Source organism: Ovis aries, chromosome 7, assembly GCF_016772045.2.
Source record: "Ovis aries strain OAR_USU_Benz2616 breed Rambouillet chromosome 7, ARS-UI_Ramb_v3.0, whole genome shotgun sequence".
Classification (NCBI taxonomy): Eukaryota; Metazoa; Chordata; class Mammalia; order Artiodactyla; family Bovidae; genus Ovis; species Ovis aries.
In genome coordinates, this window is record NC_056060.1 from 25,731,420 (window position 1) to 25,751,794 (window position 20,375).

Below are 20,375 nucleotides of genomic sequence, written 5' to 3' on the forward strand. Positions count from 1 at the left end.
TTTTTATTTACTGACCATGAGTACTTTTTTTTATTTTTTAAGATGATTTGAAGATAAATAACAAACAAGTTTGAAGCTGTGTCTTAAAAGTGACACTTGGAATTGGTTGCCAATTTTAAAAAATCTTACAACATTTTTCACAAATCATGTGCTATATTAAATATTTTGTTACATGTCTCATTGCTAATTTTTGATTGACAATTAATCTCTAGATGGTAAACTCCTGAGATACCAGGTTCTGATTCCTTTTGTATAAGAAAGAAAGGTGCAGTTAATTACCTAGAAGGATTACAAATACTTGTTGAATCATATCTGTTATGCTCATATAAATGGAACATGTTAATTCAATCAATATTTAATAATCTGACCATAAATATACATTCCTTTATGTTTGGAGGAAATATGGTGCTTTGCTATAAGCCCAGATACTGGTGTGAGTAAGTCATTTAAAACATCTATGCCAAGTTTCCTTTAAAACAAAATTAGGATAATTATAATAATGGGATTGTTATGCCCATAACAGTAAAGCTTGTTAACATATGTGAAATACAACACAGCTTATCACGTAGTGATCATATAATTATAATTAATTTTGATCACTCTACATCCTAAGAATGACATCTAAAAAGCTCAGCAAAGAAAATTTAGTGTGATATATTGCAACAAAGCAATATCTATACATTAGGATTGAATCATTTCACTATTTACTTCTAAACCACGACATACCAAAAGTTTGCACAAAACACACAAACTTTTCACTGTGAACAATGATGATAAAAGGTTTTGAGAAAACATCTCCAATTAAGATCTGAGATTTAAGACTATCTATTCTCATAGCACCAATAGTTACTCATCAAATAGAAATCAAAAAATGTTGGTGTTTTTGTTGAAGTTCATTTGATAAGTCGTGTTTGACTCTGCGACCCCATGTCAGTGCTAACTGTGGCTTTCTTAAAAAAATTCTCTTTGTATATAAAGAACATCTAGAATCTTCCTGAGTTGAGTAAATGGATCTGAAAAATGGATCTGTAGTGACTGAGTTTATTTTACAAGGATTTTCTGCAGGATGGGGACTTCAGATTGTCTTCTTCGTGACATTCTCCTTGATCTATGGGGCTACTGTGCTGGGAAACGCTCTCATTATGGTCACAGTGACATGCAGTCCCACCCTTCATTCTCCCATGTACTTCCTCCTTGGAAACCTCTCCTGTTTGGACATGTGTCTCTCCACGGTCACCACACCCAAGATGATCAGAGACTTGCTCACTGAACACAAGACCATCTCTGTATGGGGATGCATGGCCCAGATGTTCTTTATGCACTTGTTTGGAGGTGCTGAGATGACTCTGCTGGTAGCCATGGCTTTTGACAGATATGTGGCCGTATGTAAACCCCTGCATTACAGGAAAATCATGAACCACAGGTTGCTGAATGGGTTTGTTATACTCTCATGGACAATTGGTTTTACACACACCATGAGTCAGATGGTATTAACTGTAAACCTGCCTTTCTGTGGCCCCCACGTCATAGACAGTATATTCTGTGACCTTCCCCTTGTAATTAAGCTTGCGTGTGTAGAGACATACACCCTGGAACTATTTGTCATTGCTGACAGCGGGCTGTTGTCCCTCATGTGTTTCCTCCTCCTGCTTGTCTCCTACACGGTCATCCTGGCCACTGTGCAACGAAGGTCATCTGGAGGCCTCTCCAAAGCTCTGTCCACACTGTCTGCCCACATCACTGTGGTCAGTCTGTTCTTTGGGCCGTGTATCTTCATCTATGCCTGGCCTTTCAAGAGTTTTGCCAGAAATAAAGTGCTTGCTGTATTTTACACTGTTATCACACCCTTATTGAATCCTATTATTTACACCTTGAGAAATCAGAAAATGCAAGAGGCCATGAAAAAACTAAGGTTCCAAAATGTTAGCTCCACATAGAACTTTTAGATTTTAGACTGTGTAAGTAATCCAGCTTTCAAATATAATGCAAATATAATTTGAATATATATGCAATACATGGTTTTACTCTTTTATTTTAGAATCATAACTGATGCATAAAAATTAATGATAATATATTTTAAATTTATACAGTGCTGTTATAACATATGATAATTAGTGATCTCAGCAAAACAGACATATAAAAATCATTAAATACTTTATGATACAGGCAATATATTTGTTAGTGAAGAAATAAATATAAAAACACAGTGATTACTGTTAAGAGATTACTTCAATTGAAATGGGTTGTTAATGACAGTCATAATACTATCATTTATTCTCAGTCATTTATACAAATGACAGTCATTTATATTATCATTAAATGAGACACCCTGAACAAATAATGATTGAAAGAATTTGAACCAATGAGAGAAAATGTAAGATTAAAAAATTATATTTGACAGAATCATAAATATAAAATTCTAGATTGAACATAATATGCCAAAGGGAAAAACAAATAGAAGCGCAATTTCAATAGAACTGCACAGAGCAGCCTTGAAATCAAATGCTCTAAGAAATTCCATCTGTATACACAGTTGACTTTCAAACCTAAGGAAATAAAAGTAGTAGCACACTTTTTAAATTTTATGTAATATACCACGTAACTTGTTTTTTCCAAGTGCTTAAACTATGGTTTAATTGTCTTTGTTAAGCTTGCAATTTTTATTGCAATTATAAGCAAATTAACATTTGCTTGTTAGTGTTAAGGGGTAGGGGGCATTTCTTGCTGAATTCAGAATCCTAAACTTATTGATGGCTAATCTTAAGTATTCTTCCCCAATTCAAGAGACTAAATATTTCTTCTTGTTCTAGGCAATAGTTTTGAAGTTAATCCTAAAGAAGCATATAGACTTTTTTCTCCATTCAGTGTATCCTCAAGTTCATCCAGAGTGATGCTGTTAAAACACATTGCTTGGATTCTTTACAGCATGTTGGTAGCCTGTTTCTTTAAACTGTATGACACGCTAAATTCATGCTTAGTAGTTCACAAATGTCAAAATAACCTAAACATATTATTGACCAGAATGCTCATAAAAAATTACCAGTGAAACATATTTATACTATACCTAAAATTGTCCCATAAAAATTATGATTATTTCTCAAAGATGGCTATAATCAAAAAGGTGACAAATAACAAGGGTTGACAAGGAAGTAGAATAATTGGAACCCTCATATACTGCTGACGGAATACAAAATGGTGTAACCATTTTGGAGAGAATTTTGGCAGTTCCTCAAAAATGTTAAATATAGAATTACCATGTGCCCTAGTTCAGTTCAGTGCAGTTCAGTTCAGTCGCTCAGTCGTGTCGGACTCTTTGCAACCCCATGAGTCACAGCACGCCAGGCCTCCCTGTCCATCACCAACTCCCAGAGTTCACGCAGACTCACGTCCATAGAGTCAGTGATGCCATCCAGCCATCTCATCCTCTGTCGTCCCCTTCTCCTCCTGCCCCCAATCCCTCCCAGCATCAGTCTTTTCCAATGAGTCCACTCTTCGCATGAGGTGGCCAAAGTACTGGAGTTTCAGCTTCAGCATCATTCCCTCCAAAGAAATCCCAGGGCTGATCTCCTTCAGAATGGACTGGTTGGATCTCCTTGAAGTCCAGGGGACTCTCAAGAATCTTCTCCAACACCACAGTTCAAAAGCATCAATTCTTCGGTGCTCAGCTTTCTTCACAGTCCAACTCTCACATCCATACATGACCACTGGAAAAATCATAGCCCTGACTAGACGGACCTTTGTTGGCAAAGTAATGTCTCTGCTTTTCAACATGCTATCTAGGTTGGTCATAACTTTTCTTCCAAGGAGTAAGCGTCTTTTAATTTCATGGCTGCAGTCACCATCTGCAGTGATTTTGGAGCCCCTCAAAATAAAGTCTGACACTGTTTCCACTGTTTCCCCATCTATTTCCCATGAAGTGATGGGACCAGATGCCATGATCACTTTTTGAATGTTGAGCATTAAGCCAACTTTTTCACTCTCCACTTGCCCTAGTTACTTCATTTCAAATACACCCTCGAGAGAAATTAAGGCACATGTACACCCCCAAATTTATAATAAAATGATGGTAGCAACTTTCATCATACTAGTAAAAATGTTAAAACAACCCAAATGTTCTTCAACTAATGAATGGATAAATAAAACATGTTATATCCATACAATGGAATATTATTTGGCAATAAAAATGAATCAGGTACTGGTATATGCTACAGTTCAGTTCAGTTGCTCAGTCGTGTCTGACTTTTTGCGACCCCATGAATTGCAGTACGCCACCCTCCCTGTCCATCACCAACTCCGGAAGTTCACTCAGACTCACATCCATCGAGTCAGTGATACCATCCAGCCATCTCATCCTCTGTCATCCCCTTCTCCTGCCCCCAATCCTTCCCAGCATCAGAGTCTTTTCTAATGAGTTAACTCTTTGCATGAGGTGGCCAAAGTTCTGGAGTTTCATCTTTAGCATCATTCCTTCCAAAGCAATCCCAGGGCTGATCTCCTTCAGAATGGACTGGTTGGATCTCCTTGCAGTCCAAGGGACTCTCAAGAGTCTTCTCCAACACCACGGTATATGCTGCACTATGTATGAATCTTGAAAACACTTGGCTAAGTTAAAGAAATGAGTCGCTAAAAACTACACCTTACATGAGTCCATTTGTATGAAATGTCCTTTATAGGCAAAACCTTAGAAGTAGAAAGTGGACTAATGGTTGCCTAGAGCCAGGAGTGAGAGGGAAGCAAGGATGTGGTCTTTTTAGCCTCTTGGATGTTTTCAAGACTCATTCACATCACAGCTTACCTCACTTCTTGATGCTAAGAGTGACATGAGCAACGTGAGAGGAGGAATCCCTGGACCATTGCTCTCCAACAAACACACCAATTTAATAGCAATTTGTGATAGATTTTCTTTGTGAGAACTTTGAAACCAATTGAAAGTCTCTTTTACCCCTGGGGGATGAAAAATTAGACTCACCAAATCAGGCAAGGAGATTCAAGTCTTGCTAGTCTTGGAGCTCTGACAGGTCTGTCACAGTCTGGCTGTCTGGGGGAAGACAGAGGCAGTTAGCTGGGCCAGCTATAATTGATTCTCCATAACTCAGCACAGAATGAGTGGATAAAAAATTCCAGCTCTCAGCTTCCACCTGTAAAGGAAAAGAGTCAATTTATGGATCTAGCATCCAGACTTCACAGAAGATTCTCAAAGAACTAGTACTTATCTCACCAGGCAGGGGCTGTGATGGTTCTGATAGAGTCCAGATGCTGGGGGACAACTGGGTTGGCAGTTTGGGTTTCTAGATGCCAGAGCTTCACCACATACCCCACCACAATCTGTCCACAGAGTGAGAAAACAAAAATCACTGCCAAGAGGAATGCTTCCTCCTGAGGTGGGAAACCATCGGCAGAGGTCTCCAGAACCTCTGTTCAGGTTTATTGGTGAGGACCCCCTCCTCTACAAGGCCAATCTGTGAAGACTGGCAGAGGTGCCTGCATGGTGTAATGTTTAGAGACCAACACAGAGCATCAACAGAGAACCAGGCAAAGATGTTCTAAATAAATAAGCAAGGTAAATCTCCAGAAACTGACAGTAATGAAACGGAGTTCATGATTTACCTGACTGAGAATTAAAAATAACTGTCATAAAGATTCCCTTTGGAATGAAGCGAACAATGCATGAATACTCCCTTCAATAATAGTCTCATGGCTCCTGCCAGAACAGGACAGTTAAATGTCACAATTACTTTAGTATATAGTCTCTTTCATTTTTTTCAGGCCCAGCATATCCCAGGGATTATGCTGGGCTTCTACTCTAGTTATTATGTACAAGAGGAAGTTAGCCTAAAAGATGACCTATTTCCTTGCAGAAGCGAGGCCTCTGAAGCTCCTTGAGCAGGAGAAAGTTCAAGTTCTTACTGATGTTGACGAGTCTGTAGAGCTAAAGTCTGCCAGGGCATTTATCCAGATGTACTCATTCCATATTTCAGGGTTCTAAATTTTTCCCTACCAGTGCTCTGACCTTATCATGACACATATGCCTAGAGTGTTTGCACTTGTTTGGATCTCTGTAGCTGTGGAAGATCCCCTAGAGAAGGGAATGGCAACACACTTCAGTATTCTTGCCTAGAGAATTCCACGGGCAGAGGAGCCTGGCAGGCAACAGTCCATGGGGTTGCAGAGTCAGACACTACTGAGTAACTAACAGTTTCAAAGATGAAGAATCTTCTATAGGTATACTTGTGCAACTGTTAGATCTTCAGAGTCTTGCTTGTCTGTGTCTACTTAATCAGGAGACAAGGAACTCTTTGAAAACTACCAAAGAGTTTTTAAATCTTTTAAATACCTAACCTTTAACGTCTGCTAATTAATGGCTTTCAATTTCTTTTTATTTCAAGGCATCGATACAACTTACAATAAGCAAACAACTGCTCTCTTTGTAGGAACTTCTCTTCTCTTTCTTTCAAATAAAAGAATCATTCACCTGTGATAGCATTCCTTTCCAACAGGCTGTATTCCCAGATCACCACCCATGAAATATTTAGCCATCAGCCAACTACACTAAGCCAGGACCTGGGTCCCATCTACCACTTGTGTGAATGCATGCTCACTCACTAAGTCATAGCCAATTCTTTACGACCCCATGGACTCTAGCCTGCCAGGCTCTTCTGTCCATGTAAATTTCCAGGCAAGAATACTGGAGTGGGTTGCCATTTCCTCCTGCAGGAGATCATCCTGAGCCAGGAATTGAGCCTGTGTCTCCTACATTGGCAGGTGGATTCTTTATCACTGAGCCACGTGGGAACCCTACCATTTGCAGTGGAATCTTATTGGCCACCAGGTGATGAGCCAGCTACAAATCCCCATTTTCATCTGTTTCTCAGACCACTCCTGGTACCAACTATGTTAATTTAGGTCTTCCGAGAAATGGATACCAAGATGAGGTTACATTCATAGTACATTCACACAGTGGAATAAAACTCGGTAATACATTTAAAAATTTTCAAACTTGTACATTAAACACTCTGGATACATCTCTTAAAGACTGTTATTTAGAGAGAAGATACTCAAAAGCATACACATTGTAAGATTTTATTTAAAAGAAATTCAGCAATAGACAAAACTGATATTACGTGAGAGAAATGAGAATAGTCCTTATCTCTGCTGGTGAATGTTTATTGCAGAGCAGTCGAAGGGAAATTTTTGGTGTGAGAAAAATATTTAGAAATTTGACAAGTGTGGTAGTTTCATAGATGCCTGCAAAAGGAAAACAAAATTTTCAAACTACACATTTAAGATTTGTTCATCTTAACATCTATAAATTATTTATCATGTAGATAACAGAATTTAAAGATTGGCTTTAAAAAATAGCAAAAATATCAAATAAAGTTATTGGGTATGGTATTCTTTCAATAGTTAATAAAAGAAAATTTGAGAGTGCTTTATGGAAATAATATTAATTATAATAGAGTAATATCTTGATTTGTTTTCTTACCAAAACCCTTTTTCTCCTTCTCCTGGGATGCAGCTATAAGCTCTTTTTTTTTTTTTTTCATTTTTTTTTAATTTCTTTTTTTTTTTCATTTTTTATTTTTTATTTTTAAATTTTAAAATCTTTAATTCTTACATGCATTCCCAAACATGAACCCCCCTCCCACCTCCCTCCCCATAACATCTTTCTGGGTCATCCCCATGCACCAGCCCCAAGCATGCTGCATCCTGCGTCAGACATAGACTGGCGATTCGAGTCACATGATAGTATACATGTTAGAATGTCATTCTCCCAAATCATCCCACCCTCTCCCTCTCCCTCTGAGTCCAAAAAGTCCGTTATACACATCTGTGTCTCTTTCCCTGTCTTGTATACAGGGTCGTCATTGCCATCTTCCTAAATTCCATATAGCTATAAGCTCTTAAAGCCAATGTCTAATTCATTTTCCAAGGTAAAAGTAGGCATGGCAGAGAGGAGCTCTGGTTTTACTGGTCCTAATAGATATTTTATTGCTTTTTTATATTCTCTACTTTTTGGCATTTTCATATGCTATATTTGTCTCTAATTTTTCCTATTATGTTAAAATTAAACTAGTAGTGCACTAAAATTAATAGCTTTTCAAGTTTTCTATTTTTTTCAGAAAAATAGATGTAATTCACTAGTAAATTACTTATTGCCTTATTCTTTCCTTTTCCCAAGCACTAAGAGCACCATAAGTGACCATCTTTTATAAATTAAAACATAGTTTAGAACATTTAACTTTTAGATTATATTAGTATGTATATATGAACTTCTCAGTTCAAACTGAAGAAAATTAGTCACCAAAGACATGGGCTATTTTATATGATGAGAGAGAGCTTCAATCTTTTTCTTTGACTGTTTAACAAGAAGTATCCCAGGGTTCCATTTATTTTAAAGTATCAAGTTATTAATTGAGAACATAGTTGGCAATCAAGATCCAATGATGAATGGTGGTATATAGGGTTCTTTTTTTATACTGAATTATCTCCTTTGATGATCTGCTTATTTCCTCAATACAAGCCTTTGACCATGTGGATCACAACAAAACTGTGGAGAATTCTTAAAGAGATGAGAATAACAGATCACCTTACCTGTCTTCTGAGAAACTTGTATGCAGGACAAGAAGCAGTATTTCTAACCTTACATGGAACAGCTGATTGGTTCAAAACTTGGAACAGAATATGTGAAGGCTGTATACTGTCATCCTGCTTATTTAACTTCTATGCAGAATAAATGCCAGGCTGGATGACTCACAGGCTGGAATCAAGATTGCTGGGAGAAATAACAACCTCAGAAATGCAGATGATAGTCACTCTAATATCAGGAAGCAAGAGGAACTAAACATCCTCTTGATGAGGATGAAAGAGGACAGTGAAAAAGCTGGCCTAAAATTCAGCATTCAAAAAACTAAGATCATGGCATCCAGTCCCATCACTTCATGGCAAATAGATGGGGAAACAATGGAAACAGTGAGACACTTTATTTTATTGGGCTCCAATATCACTGTGGATGGTGACTGCAGCCACAAAATAAAAAAGCGCTTGCTCCTTGAAAGAAAAGCTACAACAAAACCTAGACAGTTTTATTATAAAGCAGAGACATCACTTTGCCGACAAAGGTCCATATAGTCAAAGCCATGGTTTTTCCAGTAGGTCATGTACAGGTGCGAGAGGTGGACCATAAAGAAGGCTGAGTGCCAAACAATTGATGCTTTTGAACTGTGGTGTTGGAGAAAACTCTTGAGGGTCCTTTGGACAGCCAGGAGATCCAACCAGTCCATCCTAAAGGAAATCAGTCTTCAATATTCACTGGAAGGACTGATGCTGAAGCTGAAACTCCAATACTTTGGCCACCTGATGTGAAGACCTGACTCATTGGAAAAGACCCTGATGCTGGGAAAGATTGAAGGCAGGAGAAGGGGATGACAGAGGATGAGATGATTGGATGGCATGACCAAGTTGATGGACATGAACAGGCTTCAGGAGTTGGTGATGGACAGAGAAGCCTGGAGTGCTGCAGTCCATGAGGTTGCAGAGTCAGACATGACTGAGTAATGGAACTGAATTGAACCAGTGGAATGCTACTAGTCAAGGCTATGGTTTTTTCAGTGGTCATGTATGGATGTGAGAGTTGGATTGTGAAGAAAGCTGAGCACCGAAGAATTGATGCTTTTGAACTGTGGTGTTGGAGAAGACTCTTGAGAGTCCCTTGGACTGCAAGGAGATCCAACCAGTCCATTCTGAAGGAGATCAGCCCTGGGATTTCTTTGGAAGGAATGATGCTAAAGCTGAAACTCCAGTACTTTGGCCACCTCATGCAAAGAGTTGACTCATTGGAAAAGACTCCGATGCTGGGAAGGATTGAGGGCAGGAAGAGAAGGGGATGACAGAGGATGAGATGGTTGGATGGTATCACTGACTCGATGGACGTGAGTCAGTGAACTCTGGGAGTTGGTGATGGACAGGGAGGCCTGGCGTGCTGCGATTCATGGGGTTGCCAAGGGTCGGACACAACTGAGTGACTGAACTGAACTGAATGCTACTACAGAGGAATATTTTCTTCAAAACTTTCAGCTAGGAATAAACAAGAACAAGCAAATAATTGCAGAGTAATAAAATATTTCTAAGTTTAAAATAACATAAATTTAGGAACTAAAATAGAAGAAAGAGAAATAAGTTTCTGGAATGCTAGGAAACAACGAGTAAGCCTGAATCATGGAAGACATGGCTGGAGCAGAAGCTTTGAAAAAGCAGGGTAATGCAGGACAAACAGGTATCAGAGAACAACCTCATGGCTGCTTTTTTTTTTTTTTTTCAGGTCTTTTTTTTTTTTTTTAGGTGTTTTTATATTTTGTGTTTCTGCCTTCAAGTCATCCACTAAACTTGCCGCTGAGACACCAAACTTACCAAGTAGCCCTTCTATGTCTCCTGTCTCTCATTTAAATTTTTCTTTTTTTGGTTTCTTCTCTGTTATTTTCTAAGCTGCTGGTTATCTTCTGCTTTAAATATCAGAAATTTATGCTTAAATGAAATACAATTTTAAGCTACAAGTTGTGTTACAATATCAAGTACTCTGTGAATTTACTAAAATATTAAAATCTCTTTGCAGCTATTCATGCCTTATTTGCTAACCTGGATATAAACAAGATTGACTAGTATTACATCTTGTAAAAATGAAAATCATTTATTTTTCAAAATAGAAATAGCACTTGTAAGTACTTATGCACTCAGCATAGGAACTTCTAAATACGTAAAGCAAATAATAACAGACTAAAAGGACAGTACAATAATGGTAGGGGGCCTTTAACACACTACTTATGTCAGTGGATTTTCTTCCAGACAGAAAATCATAAAGAAATATTGGTCTTTAATGACAAATTAGAACAGAAAAACTTAACAGATATTTATTGAACATTCCATCCAAGATCAATAGAATATATATTTTTTCAATTTCACATAAACACTCTCTAGGGTAGATATCAAGTTAGGCAATAGAAAATAATAGCAAATGAAGCAACTGACAAACAACTAATCTCAAAAATATACAAGCAACTTATGCAGCTCAATTCCAGAAAAATAAACGACCCAATCAAAAAATGGGCCAAAGAACTAAATAGACATTTCTCCAAAGAAGACATATGGATGGCTAACAAACACATGAAAAGATGCTCAACATCACTCATTATTAGAGAAATGCAAATCAAAACCACAATGAGGTACCACTTCACACCAGTCAGAATGGCTGCGATCCAAAAATCTGCAAGCAATAAATGCTGGAGAGGGTGTGGAGAAAAGGGAACCCTCCTACACTGTTGGTGGGAATGCAAACTAGTACAGCCACTATGGAGAACAGTGTGGAGATTCCTTAAAAAATTGCAAATAGAACTACCTTGTGACCCAGCAATCCCACTTCTGGGCATACACACCGAGGAAACCAGAATTGAAAGAGACACATGTACCCCAATGTTCATCGCAGCACTGTTTATAATAGCCAGGACATGGAAACAACCTAGATGTCCATCAGCAGATGAATGGATAAGAAAGCTGTGGTACATATACACAATGGAGTATTACTCAGCCGTAAAAAAGAATTCATTTGAATCAGTTCTGATGAGATGGATGAAACTGGAGCCGATTATACAGAGTGAAGTAAGCCAGAAAGAAAAACACCAATACAGTATACTAACACATATATATGGAATTTAGGAAGATGGCAATGACGACCCTGTATGCAAGACAGGGAAAGAGACACAGATGAGTATAATGGACTTTTGGACTCAGAGGGAGAGGGAGAGGGTGGGATGATTTGGGAGAATGACATTCTAACATGTATACTATCATGTGAATTGAATCGCCAGTCTATGTCTGACGCAGGATGCAGCATCTTGGGGCTGGTGCATGGGGATGACCCAGAGAGATGTTATGGGGAGGGAGGTGGGAGGGGGGTTTATGTTTGGGAATGCATGTAAGAATTAAAGATTTTAAAATTAAAAAAAAATTAAAAAAAGTCTCAATAAACATAAGAAGATTTAAGATATATCAAACAAACAAAAAAAATTAAAAAATAAAATATATCAAACACCTTTTCCAATAATGCCATAATGTAACTACTGATAATTTTCTTTAGAATATTAACAGTCATATAGTAATCAATGGAAGGCTTTAAATTTTTCACTTAATATAATAAAAAGTGTTTTAGAATGTTTCTTATTAATAGCAAATTAACAAAGCCATATTTCACTGAGAAAATACTTGTTTTTCTGCTATTCTGTAAAAATGGGTAAGATGAACAATATGACAATAAATAAAATGCATTCTTTATCAGCAAACACCATGGAAAGGTACACACAAACCATTTCTAATGCTTGCAAATATAGTGATAGAATAAATTAAGTCTTGTTGAAAGGAATTTTGCTCATTGTAAGACTATGGGAGATTTTAACATCTGTATATGAGAAATTCCCATCAACCACAATGACTCTTGCAAAAAAGCAATATCTATGCAAAAATTCTTGAGAAGGCAATGGCACCCCACTCCAATACTCTTGCCTGGAAAAATCCCATGGACAGAGGAGCCTGGTAGGCTATAGTCCATGGGGTCTCTAAGAGTCGGGCACGACTGAGAGACTTCACTCTCACTTTTCACTTTCATGCATTAGAGAAGGAAATGGCAACCCACTCCAGTGTTCTTGCCTGCTGAACCCCAGGGACAGAGGAGCCTAGTTGGCTGCTGTCTATGGGGTTGCACAGAGTCGGACATGACTGAAGTGACTTAGCAGCAGCAGCAGCATGCAAAAACTCTATATTAAACCATGGGTTAAATGATGAATTTGACTAGAATGAAATAAAGATTTGGAGATAAGGAACAGAGATGTCAACCAATTCAAAAGTTATTCAGAGCATCCCTTGTTGTCAAGTTATCGAAACAGACTTTGAAGCCTGTGTTGCAGAGTATACCAGAAATATCAATAAGATTACTTTAGTAAAAGGAACAACTTACCAAACAAGAACTTATTATATTTTATTTTTAAAAGGATAATGATTATGAAAGGGTTTCCTAGGTGGCACAGTGTTAAGAATCCCCCTGTCAAAGCAAGAGATGCGGGTTGGATCCCTGGGTCTGGGAGATCCCCGAGTAGGAAATGGCACCCACTTCAGTATTCTTGCCTGGAAGATTCCACGGACAGAGAAGCCTGGTAGCATACAGTCCATGGGGTCACAGAGTCAGGCACAACCGAGCACACAACATGGCAGCACCAGAAATGATTATGAAACTATTTTGTGCCAAGTACAAATATTCTCTCAAAATCTCATAGAAAGATACCTGGATAATGAAAATAACTATATTTTAGTTAGCTTAAAGCAGAAATATCATTCAGTTCAGGTCAGTTCAGTTGCTCAGTTGTGTCCAACTCTTTGCGACCCCATGAATCGCAGCACGCCAGGCCTCCCTGTCCATCACCAACTCCCAGAGTTCATTCAGACTCACGTCCGTCGAGTCAGTGATGCCATCCAGCCATCTCATCCTCTGTCGTCCCCTTCTCCTCCTGCCCCCAATCCCTCCCAGCATCAGAGTCTTTTCCAGTGAGTCAACTCTTCGCATGAGGTGGCCCAAGTACTGGAGTTTCAGCTTTAGCATCATTTCTATATGATGTGCATATCAGTTCAGTTCAGTCGCTCAGTCGTGTCTGACTCTTGATCAATTTTAAATAATTTAACATAATTTATTTCAATTTTATTTTTTAAAATTTCTACTTCTGGAATATGTAAACATATACATAAGATGTGCTTTTATGCAATATGTGTAGATCCATTTTTATATTAAGGTTTTGGTGGACAGAAAGGTTTTTCAATTATTCATCTCAAAAATTATTGCAGAGTTCTTAGAAGGAATGTAAGAAAATTTCTTGGGAGTAAAGTGAGGAAAACGAAGTCTGTATTAAATCAAAGCTGTCTACACTTACTATATCACAATCCACCAACACTCTCATGCCTGTTTTAATCATTCCAGCTTCCCACCAGGGAAGCCCCTCATATTCAAGAGAATAAAGGAAAATTTGAATACTCCAGAAAATGACCGGAGAGTGACTTCATATTCCAGGATCAGAAATTAGTGTGAACATCTTTCCTGGGTACACTATGGTAGAAGCCTCGGTGTTTAACTACTTCCACTAAAATTTGGATTCCCAGAGATCCAACAAATCTGCCTCCAATGTGGTTCACATTTTTATAAAACAGGCCTAAAATAGTACCCAGAATCATATGAAGGGACTCACAGAGAGTGAAAAGTAGATTTGTCATTTTGAACAAACTCCTGAACATGCTGCTCCTAATATTGTGCCTTTAGAACAGGTAAGAGAAAATGTTACAGAGAGCTAATTCATTACAAGGTTCATACACTGAAAATGGTATTTTAATTAATTCTGTGTTGGCTGAAAGGAAAAGGCTATGGATTTTAAGATTTGAAATCACATACCTATTTCACAATGAATTATAACCAACAATTTTCATGAAAATTTAAAAGGTATATATTCTTAAAATGATATTGCAAAGTAAGATATGGCAATAGATGATGTGATTAGGAATCATGACTAAAATTAAGAAAAGTAAATCCTGCTTGCTTGCTTGCTTGCTTGCTAAGTCGCTTCAGTCGTGTCCGACTCTGTGCGACCCCATAGACTGCAGCCCACCAGGCTCCCCTGTCCCTGGGATTCTCCAGGCAAGAACACTGGAGTGGGTTGCCATTTCCTTCTCCAATGCATGAAAGTGAAAAGTGAAAGTGAAGTCGCTCAGTCGTGTCCGACTCTTCACGACCCCATGGACTGCAGCCCACCAGGCTCCTCCGCCCATGGGATTTTCCAGGCAAGAAAATGGAGTGGGGTGCCATCACCTTCTCCAAAGTAAATCCTGAGTATCCAAATAATTCATACTATCAAATAAAATAAAGGAAAACCTAGAAACTCATGGCATTTTCCGCAGAATAGGGATCAAGGTTCAAGTGTTGGCAGAAAATGTAAACATGCACACATAATGACAGTTGAAGCAGGAGCTGGCAAGGTAGAGTTAGGTAGACAAACTAGGTATTTAGAAAATCTCTGTATAAAACGCACCATTAATACAATGAGATTTTAAATAAATCTGAAAGAGTGAGAAGTCCCTACGGGATGTTCGTATTAAAGTGCGAAGTCGCTTCAGTAGTGTCCAGCTCTCTGCAACCCTATGAACTGCAGCCTGCCAGGCTCGTCTGTCCATGGGATTCTTCAGGCAAGAATACTGGAGTGGGTTGCCATTTCATTCTCCAGGGGCTCATCTTGACTGAGGGATGGAACCAGGATCTCCTGCATTGCAGGAAGATTTTTTTACTGTCTGAGCCACCAGGAAAACCCTTCATATTCAAGAGTGTAGTTCAGTTCATTTCAGTCACTCAGTCGTATTCAGCTCTTTGAGACCCCATGAACTGCAGCACGCCGGGCCTCCCTGTCCATCACCAACTCCCGGAGTCGACCCAAACCCATGTCCATTGAGTCAGTGACGCCATGCAATCATCTCATCCTCTGTCAACCCCTTCTCCTCCTGCCCTCAATCTTCCCCAGCATCAGGGTCTTTTCCAGTGAGTCAGCTTTTCGCATCAGGTGGCCAAAGTACTGGAGTTTCAGCTTCAACATCAGTCCTTACAATAAACACCCAGGACTGATCTCTTTAGGATGGACTGGTTGGATCTCCTTGCAGTCCAAGGGACTCTCAAGAGTCTTCTCCAACACCACAGTTCAAAAGCATCAATTCCTCAGTGCTCAGCTGTCTTTATAGTCCAACTATCACATCCATACATGACCACTGGAAAAACCATAGGCTTGACTAGACGGACCTTTGTTGGCAAAGTAATGTCTCTGCTTTTGAATATGCTGTCTAGGTTTGTCATAACTTTCTTTCCAAGGACTAAGTGTCTTTTAATTTCATGACTGCAATCACCATCTGCAGTGATTTTGGAGCCGAGAAAAATAAAGTCAGCCACTGTTTCCACTGTTTCCCCATCTATTTCCCATGAAGTGATGGGACCAGATGCCATGATCTTCGTTTTCTGAGTGTTGAGCTTTAAGCCAACTTTTTCACTCTCATCTTTCACTTTCATCAAGAAGCTCTTTAGTTCCTCTTCACTTTCTGCCATAAGAGTGGTGTTATCTTCATATCTGAGGTTATTGATATTTCTCCCAGAAATCTTGATTCCAGCTTGTGCTTCCTCCCGCCCAGCATTTCTCATGAGGTACTCTGCATGTAAGTTAAATAAGCAGGGTCACAATATACAGCCTTGATGTACTCCTTTTCCTATTTGGAACCAGTCTGTTGCCCCCTGTCTAGTTTTAACTGTTGCTTCCTGACCTGCATACAGGTTTCTCAAGAGGCAGGTCAGGTGGTCTGGCATTCCCATCTCTTTCAGAATTTTCCACAGTTTATTGTGACCCACGCTGTCAAAGGCTTTGGCATAGTCAATAAAGCAGAAATAGATGTTTTTCTGGAATTCTCTTGCCTTTTCCATGATCCAACAGATGTTGGAAATTTGATCTCTGGTTCCTCTGCCTTTTCTAAAACCAGCTTGAACATCAGGGAGTTCATGGTTCACATATTGCTGAAGCCTGGCATGGAGAATTTTGAGCATTACTTTACTAGCATGTGAGATGAGTGCAATTGTGCAGTAGTTTGAGCATTCTTTGGCATTGCCTTTCTTTGGGATTGGAATGAAAACTGACTTTTTACAGTCCTGTGGCCACTGCTGAGTTTTCCAAATTTGCTGGCATATTGTGTGCAGCACTTTCACGGCATCATCTTTCAGGATTTGAAATAGTTCGACAGGAATTCCATCACCTCCACTAGTTTTGTTTATAGTGATGCTTTCTAAGGCCCACTTGACTTCACATGTCTGGCTCTAGGTGAGTGATCACACCATCTTGATTATCTGGGTCGTGAATATCTTTTTTGTACAGTTCTTCTGTGTATTCTTGCCACCTCTTCTTAATATCTTCTGCTTCCATTAGGTCCCTACTATTTCTGTCCTTTATTGAGCCCATCTTTGAATAAGTGTTCCCTTGGTGTCTCTAATTTTCTTGAAGAGATCTCTAGTTTTTCCCATTCTCTTGTTTTCCTCTATTTCTTTGCATTGATCTCTGAGGAAGGCTTTCTTATCTCTCCTTGCTTTTCTTTGGAACTCTGGATTGAAGGAATATTTGAATATTCCAGGAAACTAATTATGAGTATTCAAAATAGTATGAAAAGTATGAAGAAAACTGTTTAGCAAGAACAGAGAAGAGCAAGTTTCCAAATACTAAACATAGCCAAAAATATAAATTCAAATAGGGGTATTAATACATTTATAAGTAGATTCGATTGGACTGCAGTAGGTCATTAATTATCTCACAATGAAATATATTTTAGTATAAGCAGCTGTACAGTACTAGAAAACTATAATTTACAAACACCAAATTTTAATATGGATAAAAGTTAAAAATGTATAATGGTTTACATTTTATTGAATATAATTCACATAGTATACATTTACCCTTTTTAAGTACACATGTAAGTGATTATTATTACACTCACATATTTGTGTACCTATCACCACAATCTGATTTAAGTCATTATCATCAGCAGTGCTCATTGGCATTCACATCCCAACTCAAGGGGACTACTGATATAATTTCTGTCTTTATGGATTTTTGATTTTAAATATTTCACATAAATGAAATTATATAACATGTGGTCTTTTGTGTTAGGTCTCTTTTACTTAGTTTTTGAGGTTTGTCTAGGATAAGCGTGCATAGGTTTTAAAAAGTATAAAATCCACCAATACTGAAATTATGTTTGTTTTCTTAAAATGTCTATATGAAAGGGAAAGAAAAGATTTACTTGTTACATTAAGTAATGTGTATTGTATACACATGAGCAAGAGTGGAAATGTTCATATCTGATAACTTAATAAAATAAGCCTTGTTTTATTACTTTTCTAACAGGGATTTATGTAAATTATTCTCAGACTTTAATCTTGGATTTACATGAATAACTGACTCAATATATGCCTTCTCGGTGCTCATTCTGTGCCAAACCAGGAGCTTATACATATGCTATCCGATCTAATACTCACTACACATTCTTGGGAGTGGTCTTGCCTTTAGGACTCAGGGAAATCATTTACTAAATAAGATTTGGAGAAAAAATGATTAGAAAGTTCTATCCTAGTGCTAATGTATTATTTTTCTACCTTCAATTTTCTCCAAAGTGGATAATAAATTGAGTGAAAGCAATAAAATCTAATTGGCAATTAATTATTCAAGAGGAATAAAAGTTTCTTTACCAATACATTTTGTTGTCTAAGCTATAAAATAATTTCTTTCCTTTCATTTAAATTGCCTTTGTATTCATAATAGAAGAACAGGTCTATTAAGTGCAGAAATAAATATTTTGAGAAGACTTGGTCAGGAAAAAGAATAAGAGACACAAGCGCTGGGAAAGTCATCAACTTAAATGAATGCCATCTTTCCCTCTGAAATAAAGTAAAAGGCCAAAATAAGTCTTTTTAATCAATTTCTGCTTAATTGAATTAATTTCATATTCAGATTTTTCTTTTGTTAATTGTATCATGGGTTGTAAAATTCCATGTACCATAGGAACTATGTGAAAAGTATAGTCCCTTTCTCATTAACAGGAGCATTTACAATAGAAACTTATCTTTATGTTTAGTTTTAAAAAATAAGAAAATATAATTCTGGAAGTAAAAACAAATAAATCCATGTGACAAAGGCAATGGTCCCCAAATTATAGTTGGTTTTCATGTTAATAGTTGTCAAGCTTTGTCGTTTCTCCATAGTGCATGTAATTATTGCATTTACTGTCACAAAAGTGTCAACAGTAATATTTCTGCTCATTTACATGTTATTCGTGTAGCACAGCTCTTCATAGAAGGCTAAGTGTGGTTCTGTCCTCTGTGTACTCCCACGTCCACCGTCAACATTTTAGTATACACTCTGTACACTTCTGAAGGCTAACCTACAGGAACAACATTCTTTTCATTTTCTTTTCTCTAATTTGTAGGCACTAATCATTTCTTGAAAATATCCGAGATAAGAAAGAACTTCTGGAACTTCTTTTGAGTTGAGTAAATGGATCTGAAAAATGGATCTGTAGTGACTGAGTCTATTTTACAAGGATTTTCTGCAGGATGGGGACTTCAGATTGTCTTCTTCGTGACATTCTCCTTGATCTATGGGGCTACTGTGCTGGGAAACGCTCTCATTATGGTCACAGTGACATGCAGTTCCACCCTTCATTCTCCCATGTACTTCCTCCTTGGAAACCTCTCCTGTTTGGACATGTGTCTCTCCACGGTCACCACACCCAAGATGATCAGAGACTTGCTCACTGAACACAAGACCATCTCTGTATGGGGATGCATGGCCCAGATGTTCTTTATGCACTTGTTTGGAGGTGCTGAGATGACTCTGCTGGTAGCCATGGCTTTTGACAGATATGTGGCCGTATGTAAACCCCTGCACTACAGGAAAATCGTGAACCACAGGTTGCTGAACGGGTTTGTTATACTCTCATGGACAATTGGTTTTACACACACCATGAGCCAGATGGTATTAATGGTACACCTGCCTTTCTGAGGCCCCCGCGTCATAGACAGTATATTCTGTGACCTTCCCCTTGTGATTAAGCTTGCATGTGTGGAGACACACGCCCTGGAACTGTGTGTCACTGCTGACAGCGGGCTGTTGTCCCTCATGTGTTTCCTCCTCCTGCTTGTCTCCTACACGGTCATCCTGGCCACTGTGCAACGAAGGTCATCTGGAGGCCTCTCCAAAGCTCTGTCCACACTGTCTGCCCACATCACTGTGGTCAGTCTGTTCTTTGGGCCGTGTATCTTCATCTATGCCTGGCCTTTCAAGAGTTTTGCCAGAATAAAGTGCTTGCTGTATTTTACACTGTTATCACACCCTTATTGAATCCTATTATTTACACCTTGAGAAGTCAGAAAATGCAAGAGGCCATGAAAAAATTAAGGTTCCAAAATGTTAGCTCCACATAGAACATTTTTTTTTGTCTTTTTATTTTTTTTATTTTTTTTATTTTTATTTTTTTTTAATTTTAAAATCTTTAATTCTTACATGCATTCCCAAACATGAACCCCCCTCCCACCTCCCTCCCCATAACATCTTTCTGGGTCATCCCCATGCACCAGCCCCAAGCATGCTGCATCCTGCATCAGACATAGACTGGCGATTCAATTCACATGATAGTATACATGTTAGAATGTCATTCTCCCAAATCATCCCACCCTCTCCCTCTCCCTCTGAGTCCAAAAGTCCGTTATACACATCTGTGTC

At 38.4% G+C, this 20,375-nt stretch overlaps 1 protein-coding gene and 1 pseudogene across 1 annotated transcript; both read left to right on the top strand.

Moving 5' to 3' along the window:
- Window positions 1–1,007: 1,007 nt before the first annotated feature.
- Window positions 1,008–1,937, top strand: LOC105613619 (olfactory receptor 4L1-like). The gene has a single exon (XM_027972185.2). The coding sequence runs from the start codon at window positions 1,008–1,010 to the stop codon at window positions 1,935–1,937; it is 930 nt and encodes a 309-aa protein (XP_027827986.2).
- A 17,211-nt stretch (window positions 1,938–19,148) lies between these two features.
- LOC105613625 (olfactory receptor 4L1-like) lies at window positions 19,149–20,229 on the top strand (annotated as a pseudogene).
- Window positions 20,230–20,375: the final 146 nt, after the last annotated feature.